This window comes from Rhamphochromis longiceps, linkage group LG3 (genome assembly GCF_057381845.1).
Source record: "Rhamphochromis longiceps isolate RC_006_pf linkage group LG3, R_longiceps_female_GT1.1, whole genome shotgun sequence".
NCBI classification, from domain to species: domain Eukaryota; kingdom Metazoa; phylum Chordata; class Actinopteri; order Cichliformes; family Cichlidae; genus Rhamphochromis; species Rhamphochromis longiceps.
Window position 1 is genome coordinate 31,935,737 of NC_140559.1, and position 24,843 is coordinate 31,960,579.

General features: G+C 40.4%; 1 protein-coding gene across 2 annotated transcripts in view; it reads left to right on the forward strand.

Moving 5' to 3' along the window:
• Positions 1 to 24,843, forward strand: part of trpc5a (transient receptor potential cation channel, subfamily C, member 5a) — a 109,470-nt gene that overhangs the window by 13,664 nt on the left and 70,963 nt on the right. For both annotated transcript variants that reach the window (XM_085394393.1, XM_085394401.1), the window contains exons 4-7: positions 1,075 to 1,191; positions 1,328 to 1,390; positions 3,515 to 3,652; positions 4,218 to 4,424. In XM_085394393.1, coding sequence (XP_085250519.1) covers positions 1,075 to 1,191; positions 1,328 to 1,390; positions 3,515 to 3,652; positions 4,218 to 4,424 — 525 coding nt within the window. The remainder of the gene's footprint in view (positions 1 to 1,074; positions 1,192 to 1,327; positions 1,391 to 3,514; positions 3,653 to 4,217; positions 4,425 to 24,843) is intronic.

A 24,843-nucleotide genomic window follows, 5' to 3' on the forward strand; every position in this document is an offset into this window, starting at 1 on the left:
GTGCAGAACAATTAATAAAACACGCAGTAATAAATATAACATCAAATTACTTGGGGAAATGCAATTGATGGCAAATACTGCACATTTGTGTTGCATCTTAAAAATGATTTGTGACCACTCAACTCCATATTGACGTTTAAAGCTGCAGATTACAAATTTGATGGCAGTGCACTCCCAGCTGTTTTGGGTGTTTTGAAGATCCCAGCATTTTGTTTGAAGACGATGTGATCTCCGCCTCAAAAACAATCTTCCAAGCTCTGCTACATATGGCTGGCACTCTTGTTGTTGTCTTTGTGAGGTTGCCAGGCAGAGATTCCAGAAAGTTCCTGCTCTGGGCCAAGAAACAGTCTGGCACACAGCCCCCTGATATAACTGACTGTAAAGCTACAAGTGGTCGTGTTTACATTTTGTACAGATTATATGAAGCAGATGTAACGTGTCCGTTATGGGCTGGACTAACCTAGTGATCGATAGCATCATAGACTGAAGACGTGGCACTAGTCTAGAAAACTGTATCCTCTTAGTTAAGGCGTCTTGTTAACATGCGTCTGCATTTCTTTTTCTTTATTTATATGCAGCCGTTACATTCTTGTTTTTCTCTCTCCATCTCTTCTTTGTCTTCCTGTAATGACAGACCTCCTGGTATTCACGTGGCAAACAAACAATCTTCCACTCCCCTCTTCTCTCCCAGGTACAGCTGGTGTTCAGAGCTGCATCCATGAGGGATAAAATGAGTTTTGGAGAGGATGTGGCTTTAAATAATATACCTCTGCAGAGTTGTCAAGCAGGAAATTTCTTTTTATCAAATATATTACACTAATTTAATTTGTTTTAATCTGATTCAAGAGTGTTTGATTGGATTCATCATTTGCTTAATTTGTCTTTCACTTCCAGTTTTCCCCCTATGTAACAGTGTCACATGTGGAGCTGAATCAAAGCTTTTTAATTGGACAATAAAAGTGTTTCTTAGTCATTTTTTCCTGTTTAACTGGCGGTTGGCAGTAGGCTTTTTACCCAAATATTAAAAGGTAGATAACAGCCAGTTTAAGAGGTTTTTACTTTGTTCTCCTACAGGTTCCTTCTCTGATGATGGACAGCCAGTTTTCAGAGTTCACCCCAGATATAACTCCCATCATGCTTGCTGCTCATACAAACAACTATGAGATTATCAAGCTGCTTGTCCAGCGGAAGGTAATGGTTGTTTTACGCACAAGTTATCAACATAATGAGTAGTAAGCTCTTTTTTTGTCTGTCTTGATGGTCAATGAATAAAGCGAGATCTTTATTTTATCAGTGATTTGTTGTTTGATGTTTTTGCTCTGTGTAGGTCACCATACCCAGACCACATCAGATACGATGCGACTGTGTTGAGTGTGTATCCAGCTCAGAGGTAAGGGATTTTCGTTCTTTAGTGCTGCATCTTTTGCATTGCTTGCATTGTGTTTGGTTTGCTAAACATTTATATTTGAATATATTGAAATTGCTTTTACAAACTTTAACTTCCAGCATGAACCCTAGATTAGACATCAGAAATTTCCAACATCATTTCAACTTTTTGAACTCGCCCACATTTAATTTTCTTACTTTATACTTTGCAACAATATGAAAGATGAATGAGCATGCTTTAGTGATATAACCAGGCTCTGAGCCTTACATTTGAAGACTTAAACATTTTTATGAAGGTCATGGTACAAAACTGCTTTATAGTAAATTCTTGAAATCTTGTTTAATCATTTCAGGCCTGAGAGCAGCAAATAGGTTTAGTAAATTTCCCTCAGATCCAATGTAAAAATAGACTTGTCTTCTATTTATGCTTTCCATACAAGGCACCACCAACTCTATTACACAGGAATACTGTAGATCTCAGCTTTGTTATATAAATTGAAAAGGTGCAGTCTGCAACTTTAAACCGAATTTACCCCAGCTCCACCATAATGATGATGATGATGATGATGATAATTAGGGATGGGTATCGTTTAGGTTTTATCCGATACCGGTGCCAAATCGGTACTTTTGAAACGGTGCCGGTGCTCAAACCGGTGCTTAAACCGGTGCTTAAAGAATGGAGAACACAAAATTGGTCCAAAAACCTCCCATGTTCAGCTGTTTTTTGTAAAAATATAACAATGTTAGCCTTTTCTGCAGCTATGGGGCATATATGGTATCACTCTTGGCTGGAAGCAGTGCTTAAACAATGGAAAAAAACACAAACTTTGTCCTAAACCTCTCATGTTCAGCTGTTTCCCACTTTTTCTTTGGTCATTTTAGCCTTTTTAGCCAGGGTGAAGGGAGTATCTGCCATCAAACAAGAAGACAGCAGCATGTAGCTATGATGATGTTTGCTAGTTCACCTTACATGCATTAATGTAATAACGTGGTTAGCCTACTCAACGTAAATTAGCTACTCACGCAGAGAAGAACGGCTGCTGCCACCATCATCCGTCATCATTTCTGCTACACTGGCAGGACTAGGGGCCAGGACTCTCCTCTTCCTGTTTTTGGGGGATGTTGCATAACAGGCAACCCACCCGCAGTAGATGTGCTCGGTGTGAGGTCTCGCAGCAAGCTATCAAATACGGCGCATTTCTGGGCTTTTAAAAAAAACGCTATGCGTCGCCAGGTGTTTCATCGGATTCTTGGTGTTACCTCCTTTGACAGTATCACAGTATCAGCTTAAAGCACTTGTTGCTGCTGAGTTTGCATATTTTGCTGTGAAGTACAGCCAGACTTTTGACCGCTTCGCCTTGAACATTTTTAATCTGTAGCTCTGCTCTAACAGAACGTACGTACCTGGCCCCGCCTACTATCCTCGGAAACGTAAAATGATTGGCTAGAATCTAAAGTGTATCACAGCTCAGGAAAAAAAAGCACCGAAATAAAGCACCGAAATGTGCGGTGCTTTTCGGTCTGGTTACTACCGTTTATGTCAGAACCGGTGCCATCATGGCACCGGACACCGGTACCCATCCCTAATGATAATGATAAAAATAATGTCCGTTAAGCTGCTTTGCTGCTCTTATTTTTTTTAGTCTTGCCCAGGGAATGAAATGAAAAGAACTTTGTTCAAACAGACAATAAGTCATTAAAGCATTAGGCAATATTTCTCTATTAATCTATATTTACAATGAACACTAAACGTTAACAGACTGTTCATAGTCTAGAGACACCACACCATAGTCACTCATACAAACTGGTTAAACGAGTGTTATCACACTGCTGGTGCAAAATCTGAAGACAAAACTGAAAAACTAAAGTTCACCATCTTGTTCTGTCTGTGATAGATGCTACCCTATGACATAGTTGGCCTGCAGTTAAAACACTTGAACCATGCATGTTGAACATCCACTCTGGGAACAGTTATGTTACATGTGTAACATAACTGTTAGATGGCCAGTGTGTTAGTTTTTGTTATACCGATTGAAACTGTTTCTCAATGTTAACGGTGCCTTCTGCAAGTCTCGTAGTTAATGTAAATCTTAAAGGAGGGGTAAAAACCTTTCCTGATTCTTTGTAGGTCGACAGCCTTCGACACTCACGGTCTAGACTCAACATCTACAAGGCTTTGGCCTCGCCATCTCTCATTGCGTTGTCCAGTGAAGATCCCATCCTCACTGCCTTCAGACTGGGCTGGGAACTCAAAGAACTCAGCAAGGTATGGATGTTGATGTCATGTTTGTTGACCAAAAGAAGAAACTTAACAAAACTCCTTCTCTTCATACATAGCCCATTACTTTTCTAAACAGCCAAGGTACAGATGTACTGGAGGAAAGCAACCTCCTAAAACTTGATGGGATGTTAAATTAACTGTGGAAGGAGTAGCATTCAGCATCATCTTCCTCTTACTCATTTGCCTCAAGTATTTCTTTCACTTATGCTGTCAAGAGTGACTAGTCTCCCCCTGCCTCACATTTTTTCTAGTATTTATCGTCTCAAAAGTAACAGCAAAAAGACTCTCACCATACCTTACTATAATCCCTGCAGTCTTTTCTCGGGTAACAAGAACAGACACACTTCTTCTCCAATACTGAGTCTCTATGATGCAGACTTCAGAATGGTTTATGTCAAATAATACTTTCATTTTTGGGGTCCACAAGGAGATTGTGATGCTGTTAAGCTATTCCAACACCAGATGGAAATCTAAAACTGAGGAAATCAAAGAGCCATCACATGTTTCCCATTAATCCTACAGCTTTAATCTTACTCCACCCTTATTTCAGGTGGAGAATGAGTTTCGTCAGGAGTATGAGGAACTGTCTCAGCAGTGCAAGCGTTTCGCCAAGGACCTCCTGGATCAGGCCAGGAGTTCTAGAGAACTTGAGACCATCCTGAACCACAGAGACAACGACCAGAGTGAGGAACTAGACCCTAGACAGTGCCATGATCTGGCCAAGCTCAAACTCGCCATCAAGTACCACCAAAAAGAGGTAGGGACTCGGCTTGGATAGGAACTCCTATTAAAGAATCTTTCAGACCACTCCTCATCAAATCACTCTGTTTCTTATGAATAAAACAGTCTGTGTGAATGTCCAAGATGCTTTATATATGACCATCACAGTCAAGGTAGCATGTCTTTTTCATATTTGCTATACTTTTACCCAATGTGAGCAGAGTGACCATCAGCTGGCTGAATAAGCACTTTGGTCCTAAAGTTAAACATAACATTACAACCCAACGGTAAAGTCAAAGATTTGCTTTGTGAATAATGAAGTAAAGGTGTCCGGAGCCACAAATTAAGTTCAACTCCCTTATAAAGTTTACCCTGTCCGGCCACACATTCATGTTGATATATGTGAGCTCCTGCCTTGGAAGCTGTTGGCTATTTCGGCTGTTACAGGGAGACAAAAAAGAGTGATTACAAACAGTGCAGGCTTTGCTCTGCTTTCTACAGGGAGTGCAGAATTATTAGGCAAGTTGTATTTTTGAGGAATAATTTTATTATTGAACAACAACCATGTTCTCAATGAACCCAAAAAACTCATTAATATCAAAGCTGAATGTTTTTGGAAGTAGTTTTTAGTTTGTTTTTAGTTTTAGCTATTTTAGGGGGATATCTGTGTGTGCAGGTGACTATTACTGTGCATAATTATTAGGCAACTTAACAAAAACAAATATATACCCATTACAATTATTTATTTTTACCAGTGAAACCAATATAACATCTCCACATTCACAAATATACATTTCTGACATTCAAAAACAAAACAAAAACAAATCAGCGACCAATATAGCCACCTTTCTTTGCAAGGACACTCAAAAGCCTGCCATCCATGGATTCTGTCAGTGTTTTGATCTGTTCACCATCAACATTGCGTGCAGCAGCAACCACAGCCTCCCAGACACTGTTCAGAGAGGTGTACTGTTTCCCTCCTTGTAAATCTCACATTTGATGATGGACCACAGGTTCTCAATGGGGTTCAGATCAGGTGAACAAGGTGGCCATGTCATTAGTTTTTCTTCTTTTATACCCTTTATTGCCAGCCACGCTGTGGAGTACTTGGACACGTGTGATGGAGCATTGTCCTGCATGAAAATCATGTTTTCTTGAAGGATGCAGACTTCTTCCTGTACCACTGCTTGAAGAAGGTGTCTTCCAGAAACTGGCAGTAGGACTGGGAGTTGAGCTTGACTCCATCCTCAACCCGAAAAGGCCCCACAAGCTCATCTTTGATGATACCAGCCCAAACCAGTACTCCACCTCCACCTTGCTGGCGTCTGAGTCGGACTGGAGCTCTCTGCCCTTTACCAATCCAGCCACGGGCCCATCCATCTGGCCCATCAAGACTCACTTTCATTTCATCAGTCCATAAAAACCAGTCTTGAGATATTTCTTGGCCCAGTCTTGACGTTTCAGCTTGTGTGTCTTGTTCAGTGGTGGTCGTCTTTCAGCCTTTCTTACCTTGGCCATGTCTCTGAGTATTGCACACCTTGTGCTTTTGGGCACTCCAGTGATGTTGCAGCTCTGAAATATGGCCAAACTGGTGGCAAGTGGCATCTTGGCAGCTGCACGCTTGACTTTTCTCAGTTCATGGGCAGTTATTTTGCGCCTTGGTTTTTCCACACGCTTCTTGCGACCCTGTTGACTATTTTGAATGAAACGCTTGATTGTTCGATGATCACGCTTCAGAAGCTTTGCAATTTTGAGACTGCTGCATCCCTCTGCAAGATATCTCACTATTTTTGACTTTTCTGAGCCCGTCAAGTCCTTCTTTTGACCCATTTTGCCAAAGGAAAGGACGTTGCCTAATAATTATGCACACCTGATATAGGGTGTTGATGTCATTAGACCACACCCCTTCTCATTACAGAGATGCACATCACCTAATATGCTTAATTGGTAGTAGGCTTTTGAGCCTATACAGCTTGGAGTAAGACAACATGCATGAAGAGGATGATGTGGACAAAATACTCATTTGCCTAATAATTCTGCACTCCCTGTATTTCACTTTGTGTGTGTATATAAGTGGAGTAAGACAAGTGACAATAAGAAAGCAGAGCAGAGGAGAGAGGGATTAAGATAACTTTAATCTTAGATGTCAGAAGGCCTGGCAAAAAAAATCTGTCTCCATTAAAAGCAAAGAGAGAAGCTGACAGTGTCATAGTCATTTTACAAACCTGGAGCGGTTCAGTGGTTGTTCATGGGTTCTTTTGTTGTTATTGGCTGGGAGCTGTGTCCAATCAGCTTGTTTTGGTCTAAGATGCTGGTGGTCTAGTGTCATATTCAGTTATTCTCAATGATTGTAGCACCTTTAACATGCAGCGGGGTTTGACCACATACACTATGCTTTATAAACCCACACACCAGCACAAAACATTCTACATTTATATTGGTCTTTGCCAGATGAAAACTCTCCAATCTTAGTCACATTCATAATTGAAGGTTTCTAGGTTAAACTATTAGTGTATTTCTATGCATATGATGCCCATTCTAATGTATTTAATGAGATCAGTAGGTTTTATATAAATATATTAAATTAAAATTTTGTTTGTCACATACTCAGTATAACATGTAGTGAAATGTTTGTGTCCAAGCTGCGGACAGGCTGCAGATGTAGCTGCGCCATTCCAGGGCTTAGTTTTAGCATGGGGCAGGGGGTCTAGTCAGGACCATTACTGGATACCGAGTGGGAATCAAACTTGCGACTCCTGCTCTGTTTTTAAAAAAACAAACAAAATAGAACACCTCCTGTAATGTTGTTGAGGAATTGGTGGACCTAATAGTTCACTATATAGGGGTTTGTCAAAGGAGATGAGGATGCTAGCCGATGTACACTGTAGAAGCAAAAATCTAGGGAGGAACAGAGGGTGAAGGCTGGTGAGCGGTTGAGGTGCAGGGTTAAATAAAAGAGGGAGGATGAAAGGGACAGGGAGGGAAAGTGAGATAATGAGCTGGAACAAGAGTGAGCAGATACAAAGCCAGCAAACGAATGAGAGATTTAATGGGACAGAAAGTGAGGGGAAAAAATGGAGAGCTAGAGGGATCAAACGAGTGCATGAGTGAGAAAGAGATGGAGATTTGATGGGATAGAGTTAGAGAACAAAACAGAGTTTTGGAAAACCCCAAGGCAGTCTGTGTCTCTTCCCGTCCATCCACATGTCTGTTTCATACACTTTCTAACTTTCTGGAACAGAGGGATACTGCCAGACAGATGAAAGCAGAAGTGAAAGGCCAGAGCAAGGGGAGGAGAGGAGGGGTGTCAAGGAAGATACGTAGATGGACTGGGGGAGACGTAAGAGCAGGAAAATGAAATGCTTTATCTCTCTTGAGTGCAAGAGGTGACAAAGGTAAAGATCTGAAGAGAGGCTATAGACACGCTGAGTGCCAGACAGAGGGATGGCATTTCTCCCTCCCTGGGGAAGGAAGATCAAACAGGTTAAGGTGAGAAGCTTTAAGGAGTATGCACCAAATCAGAATTTTCTGCTTTAATCTTTAGCACAAGCCCTACTAATTAAACATTAAACGCTTTTGTGTTGTTTAATGTAGAGAAAATTTAAAAGCACAGAAAAAAATCATACCCTAAAGTAATCTTCAAAATGTTCAAAACTGTCTTACAGTTAAAGGTTATAGACATTCCTGCAAGCAGAGCTGAACATCTGAACATCTAGTGAAGTTTGCAATATCCACAATAAAGTGACAGTTTTCATGCTAAACATGGTAACCATTATACTGTTTAATAGTTTTATGTGATATCATGTCGGAATCATTTGTACATGCTAACTTGTAAGTGAAACTTTTAATATGCATATATGACATGCTAATAGGCTAACATGCCTAACAATGGTGTATGCTACCCTGCAGCTGACATGCTAATAAAGCATGCTGAATGATACATTAAACATTAGCTGAATAAGATTTTTTTTAAACTTTGTGATTGCTTACTAATGTTCTTGTACTTGTTATATGCATATTTAAAATTTGAATGCTACCTTTGTATCAGTCATTATGCTGACTATGCTAATGATAACCCACTACAAACAAACTTGCTGAAACAGGCAAACTTGTGATTCAAATCTGTAAAGAAAGGTGTTGAGGAAGTGTTTGAGCACTATATGTTTATTTATGCTGCTTTTGGTACTTGGTACCACTCAAAACCACACCAAAAAAGACAAAAAGACTGGGGTTCAATCCCCAGACAGAAAACAAAGTTGGTGTGCCCACTTTTGGATGACAGATGTGTGTAGGCTTTTCAAGTGTTGTAGTAGTAGTTTGAGGTATAAATAGACATGGAGAGCAGGAAAAGTGAATGACTTTTTCACCTTTGAAGGTGTGTTGGTGCTGCAAAAGATTAACGGGAATGGGGGATATTAAAAAAGAGAAGATGAGTGGGGGGCTTGAAGTGCTTTTCCAGGGCAAAGGATTTAAGAGGATGGAGGCAGGAGCTATTTTGCCTTGGCAGGCGTGGTGACATGGAGATTTAGGAGGGCACTTTATGTCTCTGGTATGGTGGGAAGAAGTGAAGTAAAGAGAGAACGTGAAGGGGAGTTGGAGTTATGGAGGGTGTCTTTCCTGAGTAGTTATAGTGGAAAAACACTGGTGTGAATGGGACATAGGGAAGAGATGAAAACTGCTTAGTTGTCCTTGTGTATTAGTGACAGAGGAGATAATATAATGCAAGCCTGCTAAGAAATTATCATATAAATTGATGGAGCCATAAAAAAAAAGCTTTAGAGAATCCATTGTGCAGCTAAAACAACTTCTATGCTATGCGAGTCTATGCTTCGACTCTGCATAGAGCTCTGTGACTACTTTCTTTTTGGTATGACTCTATCAGCCAATACTGAATGTGTCTTGAATTTGTTTTTAACATCTTTTCAAACGCAGACAATAAGTGCTGTGATCATGGCGGTAATTTCTAAGGGCTTTTCTGTTTGTCTGACAGGGGACATAAATGTATTTGATGGCTTTTGGGAGGAACTGTCTGAGTCTGTTTGTTGCAAACAAACATAGTTGGATCAATGGGACTGCATACTTCTCAAACAAATCAGACAAGCATGAATCATTTGCATCTAGCTTTATAACATTATTACACTCGCTTAGTACAAGTAAAGCCTGGTGTAGGCTTTTAATATTTCTTGTAGCCATAGTGGAGCTATATGGTAATTGTACTAGTTTAAATACTGAACGACAGCAATTTCAAGAGTTTAAATAATAAAACCTAAAAGCTCACTCGGGAAACCAATTGAAATTAAACTGAAAAAACCCCATTTAATTCAAAATGGAAACGTGGAGAAAAAAAAGCATCATAACTATTTTAATTTTTATACTTTGTCGATGAATCAAGGAAAACCCAAAATGACTGTTTTTGTTTAATGAGGCAGTGGAAGCCTCATTAAGAAGAAATAGAAATGTCGCTACTTAATACAGCTTTTGATACACAGTGGGGATTTAGCTAAGTAAATACATTATGGGAGCTAGCTTTATGGGCAGTTTGCACAATTGAAACATGTTCACTGTTCATCAGTTTCCAACTTGTGACAATAATACACTAATTTAAAAAAAAAAAATCTGTCATGCTTCCATGCAGTGCAACTCACATTAAATCAGAGGAAACTGACTAACGGTCTGCCTTCCTGCTGTTTGCTGGTGCTGGAGTGGGCTGACACCTACTACACCTTGCTGGGAGGTATAATTGGCTGCAGCGCTGGCAGAGTAGTCCTTTGAGCGAGACTCTTACAGAAAGCAGAAAGTCGTATTTTTCAAAACATCCCATGGCATTCTGGAGACTGCGCGAGTGACACTCGGCTCTTAAAATAAGACATCTTCAGATGTAGACTGAGGGGAGAGAGGGAGGAATGGAAGAGTGCGAGTGAGAAGATGTAAGAAGTAAAGCAACTGAGAGGGAAGGAGGAAGACAGAGAATTGTCAGTGCTTAATAAGACATTCTGAAATGGATGAGAAGCAAAAGGAGATGAACAGGACGAGAAGGGTTTGCTGAGAAAAAGATGAAGTGGAGCTGCTGCAGAAAATATGCATGTCTTCAAAAAGCTGCGACTGAGGCAGACAGTTCATGGCTGGGTCAAAAGAGATGCCAGCTGAGATATGCATGTCCTTTAAGTGGGTAATAATACATCCTTCAGGCCTCTGAAGGATGCAGCCCCTGATTTGAGACACGGCCAAAGATTGAGCTATCTGCCTTCAGTAAGAGGAGGTATATTTGGAGAAGTAAAGGTTAACCTTTCCATCGTAAACCACTGCACTAATTGTTAAGCATTGCGGTGGTAGCATCAGGCTCAAGGTGCAAGCAAACATTTAACCAATACTTCGGACCATGCACGGATTGGAGAAAATCCAAAAACGGTTCAAAGAAATTGAAAGTCCAAAATTACTGCATGATGAATGGATGTAAGGGTTAAACACAACTCTTTTGATTTTGATCTTACTACAGTAAATTACATTATCTTGTCTTATTTATGTCTTTTGGTAAACACAAACATAGCATAGTTATCACGTAATATAATACTGACTGAATTATTCAAATCAAGCAGTACCTGTTTAAAATAAGCAACAACTATATTGCAACGAACTACTGTTTCCTTAACATCACACGTTTCATGTTAAAATCTCTGTATCTGACAGCTGGTGGTGTGACAGCTGTGCCAAAATCGGGGTCACTCTGTTTCTCTGGTGGTGGAGAACAACAACCACCTGTTATCTACTCTTGGCGTGTTAAGTGGTGTACAGGAAGAAAATCCAGGAACACTGCCCCAGGTTGATCCTCTCTCCCTGGAGTCTGCACTAAGTTGAATGCTCAGCTGAAGACCCAGCTCGTGCGCTTTCAGTTAGAGAATGAAGAACAGGATAGAAAGACTTTCATCTCTGGAGGGAGTTTGAATTGGAAATGTTTGGAGTCAGACACTACAACGGTTTGTTTCCATTCCTGCAGCTGCTGTTGTTGTATTGGTATTGGTGGAAAAGTAGGTTGCTTCCAAGTTTCTCTACAGTAAGGCTGAAACTTTGATGGATTTGAGTCCATTTATTGCGTTGACATTTGGTTTTAACATACATTATGGTTGATGAGATCACAAGTGGACAGTCTTAAATATAGGGAATTACATCATTAGTGCTCAACTACTCTGTACATATATACCCTTGAAACACACTGGTGTACTGGGATGTTAAAGCTTTTAGCACAAGTCACAGTAGCAGCAACAAGCTGAACACGAGCGGTCATCTGAAGCCCTTGGGGGCACACCAGAGTAACTGGTGTGAATGGCAATGTTTTAGCAGTCTGTGTCCATTAAAAGCAAGCGTTAGCAGGTTCTGGCTTCACTAGGAATCCTGGCATGTCTAATATTTGATTTGGAGCAAAGTAGAGCTGGAAAGTGACCGAGCTGTCTTAGGGTGGGAGACAGGGTACAGCCTGGACAGTTTGCGTCCATCACCGAGCATAGGATTTGGCTTTTAGACCTTTATTAATTAGGACAGTGTATTGAGTCTGTTATAGGGCAGATTTAGGACTGATAAGAACTTAAATTTTCACGTGATCTGCTAGCTACAGATCAGCTATAAGAAATTTAAACCACATACAAAATGTTTCCCTTTTACTGTTTATATTATACTAAAGTTCTTGGAGTTCCTCTTGTAGTGTAGTCATAGGCACTCTGTTTTTTTTCTTTCTTCAACTTACCGAAATCCAAGCACGTGTGTTTTTGTGTTTGTGTATGTTGACACAACAAGAATGTGGCAGTATGAAAAACTCTGAAAGTCTGCAGACTACAGATGCCCTGACAAATGGGAATCCCGTCAGTATTGTCACACATAAGTGTTCGTACCAATAAAAGTGAGTGATCTGAAAGAAAGAAGAAGAAGAAGAAGAAGAAGAAGAAAGAAAGTGGAAGATGGACGGAGGAGCAGGAGGACGGCATGCAAGTGAGAAGAGACAGTTGTTAGCAAAGATCAGGCTTTTCTCGAATTTGGTATAAAGTGAGAGACAGAAGAAGGCGGGAGGAAAGTTGGAAGCGAAGGAAAGAGAAAAATGGAGTGAGGAAGTTAACAGAATTTAGGAGAAAGAGAAAACGATATTAACAAAAATGTGTTTTTGAATTTTTGTCTGAGAGATGTTAAGAAAGTGGGGAAATATCTAGATCTGGAAACCAGGGCAGAATGTCGTGATTGGTTAATAAAATGAGGACTTAAGGCAAGTCTAAATGAAATGGGAAGAAAGAGTACGGTTTCTATATTAGTAAATACATAGTTAGTGTCAGTGTTGATTGTTTCCATAATACTTCATAAGTATGCTCACCAGCCATTTCATTAGTTACTTTGCTAGTGGCAGGTTTGACCTACTTTTTGCCTTCAGAACTGCCTTAATTCTTCATGGCAGAAATTCAACAAGGTCCTGGAAACACTCCTCAGAGATTTTGGTCCATATTCACCCCAAAGCATCACACAGTTGTTGCAGATTTGTTGGCTGATATGACTCTGCTGTCCCACCACATCCCAAAGGTGCTCTAATGGATGACGATCTGGTGACTGTGGAGACCATTTAAGTACAGTGAACTTGTCCCTCTGCAACCCTAAATTGGATAAGTGGAAGAGGATGGATGTTTTCAATCATTTCACCTAACCTGTAAGCAGTAAAAATAATTGGGGAGACCATAGAATCCTGGATGATGCCACTTGAAAAACTGGATGGATGTGATTTAAATCATAGTCAGTGTTATTAACTGTGCTAACAGCTGTTTTTTCATAATTGGACATTTTTTCATGGCACTGATGGATTCCTTCAGACAACGTGATGGAAGTCTTCAAAAGTTAAGCTAAGTAATGATGTTTTTACATGCGGGCCTTTGCAGACGAGTACTCACCAGGTTACCTCTACGCTGTCTCCATCCCTTCTTTCTGAGTGTGTGGCAGCCATGACAAACATGCATTACAGCAGACTGAGTCACAAGCAACACCTGTTTACACTGCTTCATTTATCTAATTCACTCCCTTGTTTCATCTCCCACTACTCCCGCTCTCTTCATTCGTCTTCCACCTTCTACTCTCCCTCGTTCACCATCTTTTTCTGATATAAAATCTCTGGCAGCGCCTCATTTATCCATTGGTGACTTTCACTTTTGTCATGCTGTTCTTCATCTGGCTCCTGCTGTAAGCAGCCGAGTTATTTAAAAATGGTGCTTCTTGTTATCAGCACCTCTGAATGTAAGTGTGTCAATGCTGGTGCGCTCAGAAGTACGAAACCCAGAGCAGATACTGCTTTCTCCATTAGAACAGCTATGAAGGAAGTCCTTCAGGGGAAAACCACCTAATGTCTGAATTTGGGTCATTTCCAGCTTTATAACTCAAAAGTTTTTTAGTGCTTTTTTTTCTTAAGAATCTTGGAAAGTTTATCAATTTAAATTTGCCCCTAGCTTTGAGCACGTTATGAAAGACGGCAGGGACATGTGGTTAGAAAGGCTGCAGACAGGAACAGTGGCCCCTGGACACCATGACAACAACAGATGTTGACAAACAAACAGATGCCACATTAGCCTCTCCAGGCGCCCTTTGTGCATGTGTGCACTTGCCTATGGGTGCACTGGCGAGCGAGAGCACGCAGGTGTTTATTTGAGTGCACGCGAGCGCACGGGTGTGGGTTTGGTTTTTTCCTCTCTCTTCTTTCGTGCACACATGCATCTGTGGCACTCTCAGGAGACGGGTGATGAACGCCGTCAGTACACTTACATAAGCTTGCCACATACTGCAACCTCGTTCCCGCCTTCTCGCTCTCCTCCCCTCTCTCTGACAGCAAGAGTAAGGGAGGTGACATCCTCTTTCTTTCTGTCTTACCTGATCTTACAATCTTCATCTTCCTTTACTTTCATCTCTTGCATCTTTCCTTTCATCACTTTTATTCTTGCCACATCGGTTTGCTCCAGACCTCCCTCAGTCGCTCGCTCTCTCATTGTGTTTTCTTTTCATCTCTTTCTCTTAGTCTGTTTCTCTCTGTGGCTAACCTCCTCTTAGCTCCAAGCCTTCTTCCTGTATTCACCATCTATGGTTTGTGTGTGTGTTTATGTTGCTTATGCATGTGTCGGTGTGTACGTTCTGCATGACAGAGGTCACGGTGTCGCACACTAAGTGCTGCCACACTGTTCCACCAACACCAGGCTTTTAGAGCAAATTATATAATGCTGTGACTCTGTGTGCGTGTTTGTGATACAAAACGTAGCCCTGCACACGCTTTTATTGTCCCTGAATCATACTGTGTTTGCAAAGACTCACATACATCTGCAAGCTCATACTCATGTTTGTATTCATTAAGTAATCATATTGTTTATACAGCAGTTTTTAAAACAGTATTTATGAAATTGTTTGATAGATAAAGTAGGAGAACATATGGGACGCCCAGTAAGGCAAGAAAGGAGATAAAATGAAGGTAAAGTTGAGAAATCAGTGCAATAATGAGAAAAAAGACAGAAAATTGCAAAATGACTGTAGAAATAATAAAGTGGGCATGACATCGATCACAGATTAGGTCTGTAGGAATGTGTTTTAAGAAAGCTTATTAAGAATGAAGCTGCATTTGATGTTGGAAAAATTCATTTTAATTGGAAAAATAAATGTGAATCACATGTACATCTGTAGTAAGGCTTTGAAATTAAGCCACAATGTCGTGGTTCACAATGGAGGTGGAACCAAATGTGTGACATCAGAGAGATAAAAATAAAAAAACACTTTGATGTGGACATAATCTGTTATTTACTGGCAAATTTAAACCTTTACAGTGGTGGATACTCTTACTAAAGCTGCTTAACATATGTACAGATAATTGCTGTGAGCCAAAAGTTCAGGTTGTAGATGACTCTCAACACTCCACTTTGGACAGTCTTTTTTTTTTTCTACTCTTGGATCTCTATGATGTCACTAAAAATAGATATCACAACCCTGCGGTTCAATACTTCTTATTTGCAAGGAGCAATATCACCTTAAAGGCCTTAAAGCAGGGATGTCAGAGTCCTTTTACAGTGTTGGCCACATATAGCCAGCTCTGATCTTAAGTGGGTTGGACCAAGTCTGTTCAATTTAATTTACGAAGCTCCAAATTACAACTGTCGCCTCAAGGTGTGAAAAGTGAAATCCACCTTTCTGTCAGTGTAAAGAAGTTTGACTTTACATTTAATCCCTGAGAAATGGTAATATAAGAAAGGGAAGTGCATGTTTCGGTTTTTCCACACAATGAAGAAATGCTGCTGTGGTAAATGTTGGAAATCTGTCAGCACGACTCTTTGGACTTATGTTTTAAGAAAGAAAAGAAAAGGTCCTGGCAGCTCAGTGCACAAACTGTCTTATAATAATGAAACAGAAGATTTTATTCATGCACAACCATTTTAGTTTCTTACTGATAAAAAAAAGTGTAAAAACTGAACTTTTCTGTCATTTTGTTGTTTTTCTATTACTCAGTTATTTTGGTGTGGTATGAATCTAGCAAAGCTAGAAAATAGTTAAAAGTCCAAAGTTTATGGTCTTCCTCCCATTTCAAATTGGTTGTGAATCATGCAAATCTACTTTAGTATAGTTATGAGATATTTGGAGGTAGTAAATTAGGGCCACCTTAATGCAGGCTAGAAGTATTTCAGAGGTCACTCAGTGTGTAATCCAAAAACAGCGAAAAAGTCATTCACATTTGTCAAAACATGACAAAGTGTTTAAATAAGGAAGCTTCAGTACAAGGATTTCAAAGACAGTGTGGTTGTGTTTTGCACGCAGTGACTGCACAGTGGTCATCTCTTATTCAGCAGCAGCATGAAGATGGCAGCTACCATAGACATGTGCAAATAGCACAGCTAACAGTCTGCTCTTCTCAGGAAGCTAAACTAAAGTCTTTCTAAAAGCAGGTCTGTCCAATCACCAGCCATCATGGTGATGTGTTTAGGCAGTTACTTTGATGCCTCTGTTTAAATGAAAGGGAAGAGTCATTACATGCCCATGTATGTTGTGTACATTAACTGCGGGCATTCATCGGCTCTCCCGATTGGGTAATGTGCTTGCCGGTTCGGTTAGAAGGGTAGCATCTCCAATCGCATAAACGCGTCTGCACCACAAAGACAATGGAAGCACAAACTCCACTGTGCATAAAGCACAACCTCTCATTGACCTGTTGAGTCTAAACCGAGCTTCACGATGCACGCTCTGAAATAACAATCAGTTGCAGTGTTGTTTGGTGGGAGGGGCTTTTAACACCTGACAGCAGTCTAGCGACCACGACAGCCTGTCTGTGTAACGGGGTTGAGGTGTACGGCAAGTGTGTGCACGTTTGTCCCAGAGCGTGAGAGCACGAGCACACCCTCGTCAGCATTCTCCAGCGAGATCAATGCAAATTACATCTCCAATATACTCCCCATGTTTCTCTGGGATCAATACATGCTGGCTGACACACACACACACACACACACACACACACACACACACACACACACTCATTCTTTGCGTCTCTCTCCGTTTTGCCTTTTTTAACCTTGCATCTCTAAATTCAACTTGCCCTCCATTCCTTGCACTCCCCAATCTCTTCATCACTCCTCCTCCTCCTTCTGTTTGTGCCCTCTTCTTTCCCTCCATTTTCTGTGCCTTGCACATATCTCCTCTTCTTCTTTTTTGCTTTATGTTCTTTTTTTTGCTATTTTGTCTTCCTTTGACTTTATCACCTCTGTCGTTCCATCTGTTCTGTCTCCACTCTCTCTCATTTTCTCCCCCCTCTTCCTTCACATTTTCCCTTTCCTTTTGACTTCTCTCTTGTTTCCTTCTCCCTTTTCCCTTTCTTTTCCCCTTTCTCTTTCTTCTCATCTTTGTTTCTGCACCCTTTTCTTCCATTTTCCACTTCTCCAACCTCTCTCATCACCTCTCTTTTTAGTGGTTTACTCCTCATTTCTTTTCCTTATGCTCTCTTCTCTTCTGTTTGTTTTCCGCTTTCATTTTCACCCCTTCTTCTTTGCCTCCTTTTATCTCCTTTCCGGTTTATTGTTCTTGTCTCTCCTGCTTTTCCTGCTTCTCCTCCTTTCTTTACTTTTTCTCCTTTTTCTTTTTTGTCTTGTTTCTGTCGTACCCTTGAATTTTTCTCCACTTTTCTTGTTGTCTATCATTTTTCTCTCATTTCCTTTCATTCTCTTTATCATCTTTGCTTCTCTGTTGCCTATCTCTCAGCTCCTGTACTCATCGCCGCTTTCCACACCTCTCTATTCCTTGTCCTCTGCGCATCATACCTTTTCCTCCTCCTTTGTCTTCTGTCCTGTCTTCTCCCTGTAGACGTGGTCGTGGTTATTGATCGAACTTCCAACCTTTCTTCTGATAAAGCGAACAGAAGTAGACAAGGAGATGGGGGTGGGTGGGGGAGACAGGAGTGCATTAAGTTTTGAAGTGTGAGGAGTTGCGTAACAGCAATGTAACGCTGGGTTTCAACTCACTGGTTCCAACTTAATGGGTAAATTGTGCACATACGCACGCACAGACACACACACAGGCTTGCCACAGGCTACCTCATGCTGAGGGCATTTAAATGTCAAATAAATTCTCAGATTGGCTGTTTGACACCTGGGACTTAATGAACTGTGTCCAGCTGGCTGGCAGAGAGGTGTAGGAAAGTGGCGGATACCCTTCACAACACCTTTGCAAAGCATGGCGGGTAGCTGCTGATAAATGAGGGAAAAAAAGTGTGAACGGCTGGAAGAAGAGAGGCAAAACAGAGGAGGGTCGAGTAAAGAGGGTGTGAGGAGATGGAATGAATGTAGAGGTGCAAAGAGAGGGAAAAAAAAGTAGGATTAAAAGTTTAACAAACTAGAAAGGCAGATGGGCATAGGCGCAGATTACAGGTGGGATTCTGGGGGTGTGCGCCCCGCCCCCCTCCCTCCGATATTTAGGAAATGCAGATCAAGAGGCTGTGTGGGAGGCAGAATACATAAGGAGTTTAAATTCATCTATTACTGTTACTGGTGTTCTCAAATCTGTGAAAATCTGCTCAATCGGACATCAAGCGGACTTTGTACTGGGGACACAGGAACTTAATAACGAGTAATATTTGCCTAGAATGCATCAGAAATGTGCTTTGTCACATGCACCTCCATCGAGTAATGTCTACAAATGTTCCAGTCTGCAGTGCATGTGTGGTACCAGCTATAGTGGTGATAGTCCCAGTCGCTGGGATTTAAAGAGAGAAAACAGTTTACTTGCAGAAGAAGCTTTGAGTACTACATGTCCAATAATAAAATAAGGAAAATACAAAATCGACCACAACAACAAATTCGTTTTATTAACAGATGATAGTGTTGGTTGTTGCCAAGCTCCTTGTACGATTGTTTCGTTATTGAGGGAGCCAGCAGTGAAAGAACAAACAGCAATAGGTGTGCGGTTTGGAAAATAGGTTTTTATTTTATCCCCCAGCTCAAAATAAAGAAATCAGAAAATCACAAAACAATCATAAGAATAGGCTTGTAAAAGGTGAAGACTCAAAAAGAAGACGGATAAAAAAAAAAGATCAAGTCAGTGAGAACTAACCATTTATACTTGTTAGAAAAGCACAGATGTTCTGGCCCATTTGTTAGGCCAGAACAAATGTATTGGTCCCATACCATAATATACAAGGATATAACTACCATGACATCACCCACTGATTTCTGAATTCCCACTTTGAAGTCTCCAGATTAGTGTTTTGAATGTGACATCGAGAGGTGGCTCTGACTGTGAAGCTAATTGGCCAATGACTTGTCAATCAGGTGTCTTTAGGAAGGAGGATTATTGAGAACATTCAAAGGCTGGTGCTTAGAATGACCAAAAAGTGCAATAAATAGTTTACAATGTTTTATCAGGTACGACCCAAATGAGTGTTTATGACCATAAACTCAGCAGGAAAGTGTTTATTCTACCTTTTGCCATCTTCACATAGACTCCTGGTCCAAAAAGAGTCTATATCAGCAATAGCTAAGGGTTAATAGCTGGAATCCACTTCTATGCTGGCTTTACTCTTCAGGCCTCCTCTTTCAGATCTTTGTACAGTTTGTGCCTGAATGCCTAGAAGCTGCTTGGCTAACCTGACCTTACTCACACTATAATGGTGGCTACGATCTCCCTTGATGGTGGGTGAGAGCCACTGATTCACAACACATTTTCACGATACAACTCCGTGAGAAATACGCAGCATTATTCACGTAAAAGAGACTCCCTGTTTACATTACAGTGAGTTCATAAACTGTCACTAACCAGGTTTTGCTGGACATATATTTAATGTAATGGGGAGATTAGATATTTCAATTGTGTGTTGTGTAATGACTGGGTAAATATTAGTTTGTTTATACTTAAGTTAATGATTTCAGCTGTCATTGTTTTTAATCCAGTAGAGTCTCATCCAGGTTTGTGCAGACTTTCCTTTTGTCTGTTTTTATAACAAAAAAAAATATGGTGAAAGTCAGTGAAAATCTGAGCACATCTCTGTATTTACGCCACGCTGTATTATTCATGCTGAGATTATACGTACTAAACCTTTAAAAGCATCCACTTCAAACACCTTTAATAATTAAGGCTGCCATTTAAAGGGGAAGTCTGTGTACATGGATCGCTGGCAGTAGGGACAAGACCAACAGACACATGTTTACACACAACCACGTATAGAAACGCACATAAAGAAACGTGCTTGTATTGATTGGACCTCCCTGGTTAAACCACTGCCCTCCTTTTAAGTCTACACACAAACACATACATACTGCAGGCTCTGATGGTGTAGTACCTTGCACTTCCTGTCAGATACTAACCTGATTTTTATCCCATTGTTGTTTGATCCTAATCTGAGAAGGTCCCAGTCTTGGCTCACGCTCAGTATTGTCTTTGTAACATTATTGTTAATATATAGCAACTATTAATTGTTGATTTATTGATGAATATTAAGACCATATCCCTGAGAATAAATAGCTGTTTAGCAACATTGAAGAAGCCTTTTTTTCTCTATTGAAATGCAAATTGTTTACTTACCACAATAAAAAAATACTGTAAAAATTGCTTCAAGTAATACTGGATGTCCTCTAATATCACGCTGGAAACACCAAACCCAGATATTTTAATGGTAGCGTCGTCCCCATAAGGAGGGAGAGACCTTACATTGCTTAGGTCAGGAGTGAGGGTCACCCTGAGGCGAAGTTTGACCACAAACCCATCTTGGTTAAACCTCCCTCCCCTTTGCCACACACGACCAGCACTTGAGTGATCTGAGTTAGAGTTACTGGCATTATTGATGAATTATGAATTAATGGTGGTTTTATGGGGACACATTTTCAACCGTGTTCAACTTCGACTGGATAAACTAAACTTTGTTTTTGTGAACTTTTATGTCATTTGTTTAGAGGTAGTGAACATTGCTGCTGAGCGTTTGTGCTAATTTAATAGGTAGAAAAATTGAATCAGCTGTGATTAAGAATGAATAATGAGAATAATCTAAGAATTATGATAAATCAAAACCTGTCGCAGTAGTTTAAATTGAGACAAAGTGCTGCTGCTGCTGGTGTCGAATAATTATACCTGTAATTGATTGGTCTTTGGTTCGTTCATCAGAACTTCACTTATTTGTTCATTTATATAGCTTTGATAATTGCTTGTGCAGTTAGCAGTTACAAGAGCAGAGGAATGGCAGAAAGGCATAACCTGGAGAGGAAAGATCAATTACAGGAAGAACAGAAACAAAAGAGAAGAAAAGAAAAGATTGATGGAGATGATGGGAAGATGGGATGGAGCCAGAGGAAGAAGTGAAGTGGCTGCTGTGAATGATGCACCTTACATCAGTTTTTCTTCACCGTGGTTCTTGGCATCTTTCTGTGTGTGCGTGTGTGCTTTAATCCATCCAACACTGCTGACACAGTGAGGGAGAGAGGGAAAGCTCGGAGGCTTTCCATAACAGCCCAAATTATTCACTTTCTTCTTTTGCTGCTGCAGAGAAATGAGAGCGAGAGAACGGGAGGAGAGCGGGATGGTGATGGAGCTATCATTAGTGTAGAGAAGTACAAAACAAGATGCAGCCGACGAAAACATCTGCAACGCTGCAGTAACTTTAAGCATTGTGTTCGAGCATAAATAACTGGGCAGTAAAGACGCAGTGTGGCTAAATGCAGATGGAAAGTTTTTTAGAAAATATAGTCGTTATCATCAGACTGACGGTTCGTTGTTGAGAACTGTTTTTGTGGAGGGGTAATAATTTTAGTGGGAGTCATTAGTAAATAGTTTGAAGCTTCAGTTGACGGCACACACAGTTCTCAACAGTGATTCAAACTAAGGAAGTCAAGTTGACATTTCATTCAAAAAAAGAATACTTACTCAATGAATTAATATTTGAATAACTGAAAGTTCAACTGTGTCGAGACCCCTGAGATCTGTTGTTTCAGTTTTAATTTCTTTCAGCTTTTTGAGATTATTTGCACCTGATAAAATGTATTAGTATTACAGCACTAAAGTACTGTGCAAAAGTCATGAGTTACCCCTGATTTTAATACATTTTCTTTGGTAAATGGGGAAATAGGTGCAGCAAATTATTGAATTGTGTAAACATGCATCACTTTGTTGGTACAAAAATACAATTTCATGCCTGTCAAACAGTGTTATCTTTACCATTAACCGTACATTCAACAAAAGAAAAAGTAACAAATTGTCTGTTTGTGTGCCGGGCTGCTGGTAACAAAGTGCCTAAAGATACAATTTAAAATAGTTTCATTGCTAATGACAGTTATGTGCAGCACAAAAACACTGAGATATTTTTCATCTGCTGTAGACAGTGTGTCTTTTCTCCTCTAGTTTATCCACACTGTGCTCAAATATGCCACATTTCTGGCTTTTGGGGAATTGTGCTGATGGTGATCCTGTCAGATTTTGTTGTTTTTGTCTTTTTGAATGGGTTCAGCTAAACCAGTTTGAACAAACTGTGTGTTTTTGTGACAGGCTGCTAGTAATAAAGTATCACACCATTTAAAATCTGTTGTCTGTTATGTTTAGACACAACACTGCTTCATGCCTGGAGTTTAGGTCTCTTTTTTATGCTTGAATGATTCATAGGTCAGTGTTCAAAACAATTACTGAACACAGGGCAGAACACCACCCTGATGCCTCACAGAACAGAAGAGACATAACAGAGATCACACGGAGTATGGAATGGCATGAAATGGAGATGGGTTGCAGAGTGGCTTGGAGAAGCAGCAGCAACTGTATGCAGCAATATCACAGCCAAAAAGAATTTCACAAGAACAGAAGTCTTCAAATTTCTTTTGAATTGACTTTACTCATCAGTCACTAATATTTTGTACGACTTTCCTCTTTAGAGGTTGCCACATTGTGTCGCCTGCCTCCATCTCACCCTGCCTCTAGCATCCTTCTCTGTCACATCAAATCTCTTCATGTCCTCCTTCACAAAATGAGACAATCTGTGGCAAAAAAAAATTCCACCTACTGTCCATGTTTTAGTTGAAAGTGATATCGAAATCCTTTCAAATGCATATGTATTGTGTGTTGAAGCCTCTGGACTAGACATTGTTAGATCTGGCATCCCTGGATCTCAAAATAAAGAAAAAACAAAACAAAACAAAGACGTAGCCAAGGATCTTTTGATCTGTCATTCCAACCATGCATTAAAACCCTAGAAAATAAAACAAATATCTTGATGAAAAACACAAGTCACTTCTGTGTGTCATTCAAGCACAAATTCTACTTTATGGTTTGACGTCACACTACTGGGAACGCAAGCATTTTCCATAACGAGATAGAGATGGTAAACTACTCAGGACTTGTCATCTGGACTTCTTTAAGTTCCTTGAAGATGAACAAATGGTGGCGAGTCCCAGATTTTAAGCCCTCTGGAAGTTTCTCCAAGGGATGATGGACCCCCTATTGATCCTCTACCTCACACGAGTCAAGGTTTGAAAACTGGTGTGGGTCACAATCAGCCAGGGTTTCGGGTGAGCTCATTGTGAAACCTAGCCCCACCCTATCATGTGATTTCCTGAGGTCAGATGGCCCAGGATGTGAGTGGGCGTTAAGGCGTCTGGGAAGGGATCTCAAAACTGGATTATAGATAGCAGAGAGTTGGTGTCGTAAACCACCGCCTCTGTTCAAAGATGGTCACTCACAGTGGACATAGATGGCTTCTTTCACTCCTCTTTCAAACCATCTGTCCTCTCTGTCCAAAATGTGAACATTGGCATCCTCGAAAGAGTGTCCTTAAGTTAAAAACTTAACTTCTCAACAACATAGTGTATGTGGTATAGTACAAGGAGGAATGCTCAGATCTCTACATTGGAGATCCCTTTCTGTTTAATGAGTAGATGTTGAATGAAAGAAACATCACATCTAAAATTAGTTTTACACTTAAATAATAAAAAATAGTTCTATTACAAGTATGGGATTTAAAAATTTAAAAGCTTTTTTTAACTTTTATTCAAGATGCTTAGATCTCTAACACTCTCTTGAACGTTAGATATAGAGCAAAATAGATATAGACAGATAATGTACCATTTTTTTTTTGTTTTTATTTTTTAACTTATAAAGTGTCAAATGTGAGAAGCAGTTGCTAAATCTAAACTGAAAATGAAGAAGCTGATATACATTCACATTTCTCTGCGTACTTGTTTCAGACATTCTGGAAGTGCTTTTACTTCCCAACTGCTGAGCTGACAGAAATACAGCTAAACGACTTTGTGATATTCAGTGTTTACACGGTTTGTTTTGATGGGTTGCAACAGGAAGTGGAGAGCCTGTAGGAGAGAGAGCAGAGGGTGATGATGAAGGAGGGTTGCTGTGATAGACAGAGCGGTGGTTATGAGCTGACACGGAAGGTGGAGGGAAGACGTGAACAGCGAGAGACGAAACAAAACCTGAGTGAGGTGGAACAGAGGGAACCGGCACAGAAATAGAGTCAGCAGAAGAGCGAGTGAGTCACATTACAGCAGGGCGGTCAAAACATATATTGATCTTCTCTTTCTTGTTTTTCTTTTGGGGCTTGAAGTTTGGAAGAAAAGAAATGAAGAAAGAAAATGTTTTTGTTTTAAAGTAAGAAAAAGGTGAGTTGGGGAAAACAGGAGGAAAAGGAGAGCGCAGAGGGGAAAAAAGACAAATGGGGTAAAGATTGTGTGACATTTTGATAAATGATAGCAATCGAGGCAGGATGATGAGGGAGACCAAAAGTAATTACGAAAGTGAGAATGGAAGGAGTTATTTTGAGGAGCAACAGGCAAGGATTGAGGGAGGGAAGTGACAGAAGTATGTAAGATAGAAAGTTGTAACTTTCACCTGTCAGCACTTTTTTGGGGGGGAGGGTTATTTCTCTTCTTCATCTTACTTTGTTTTTGTCATGGACTGTGTCCGGCAGGCAGGAAAGTAGGACTCAATATGCAGACTACAGGAGG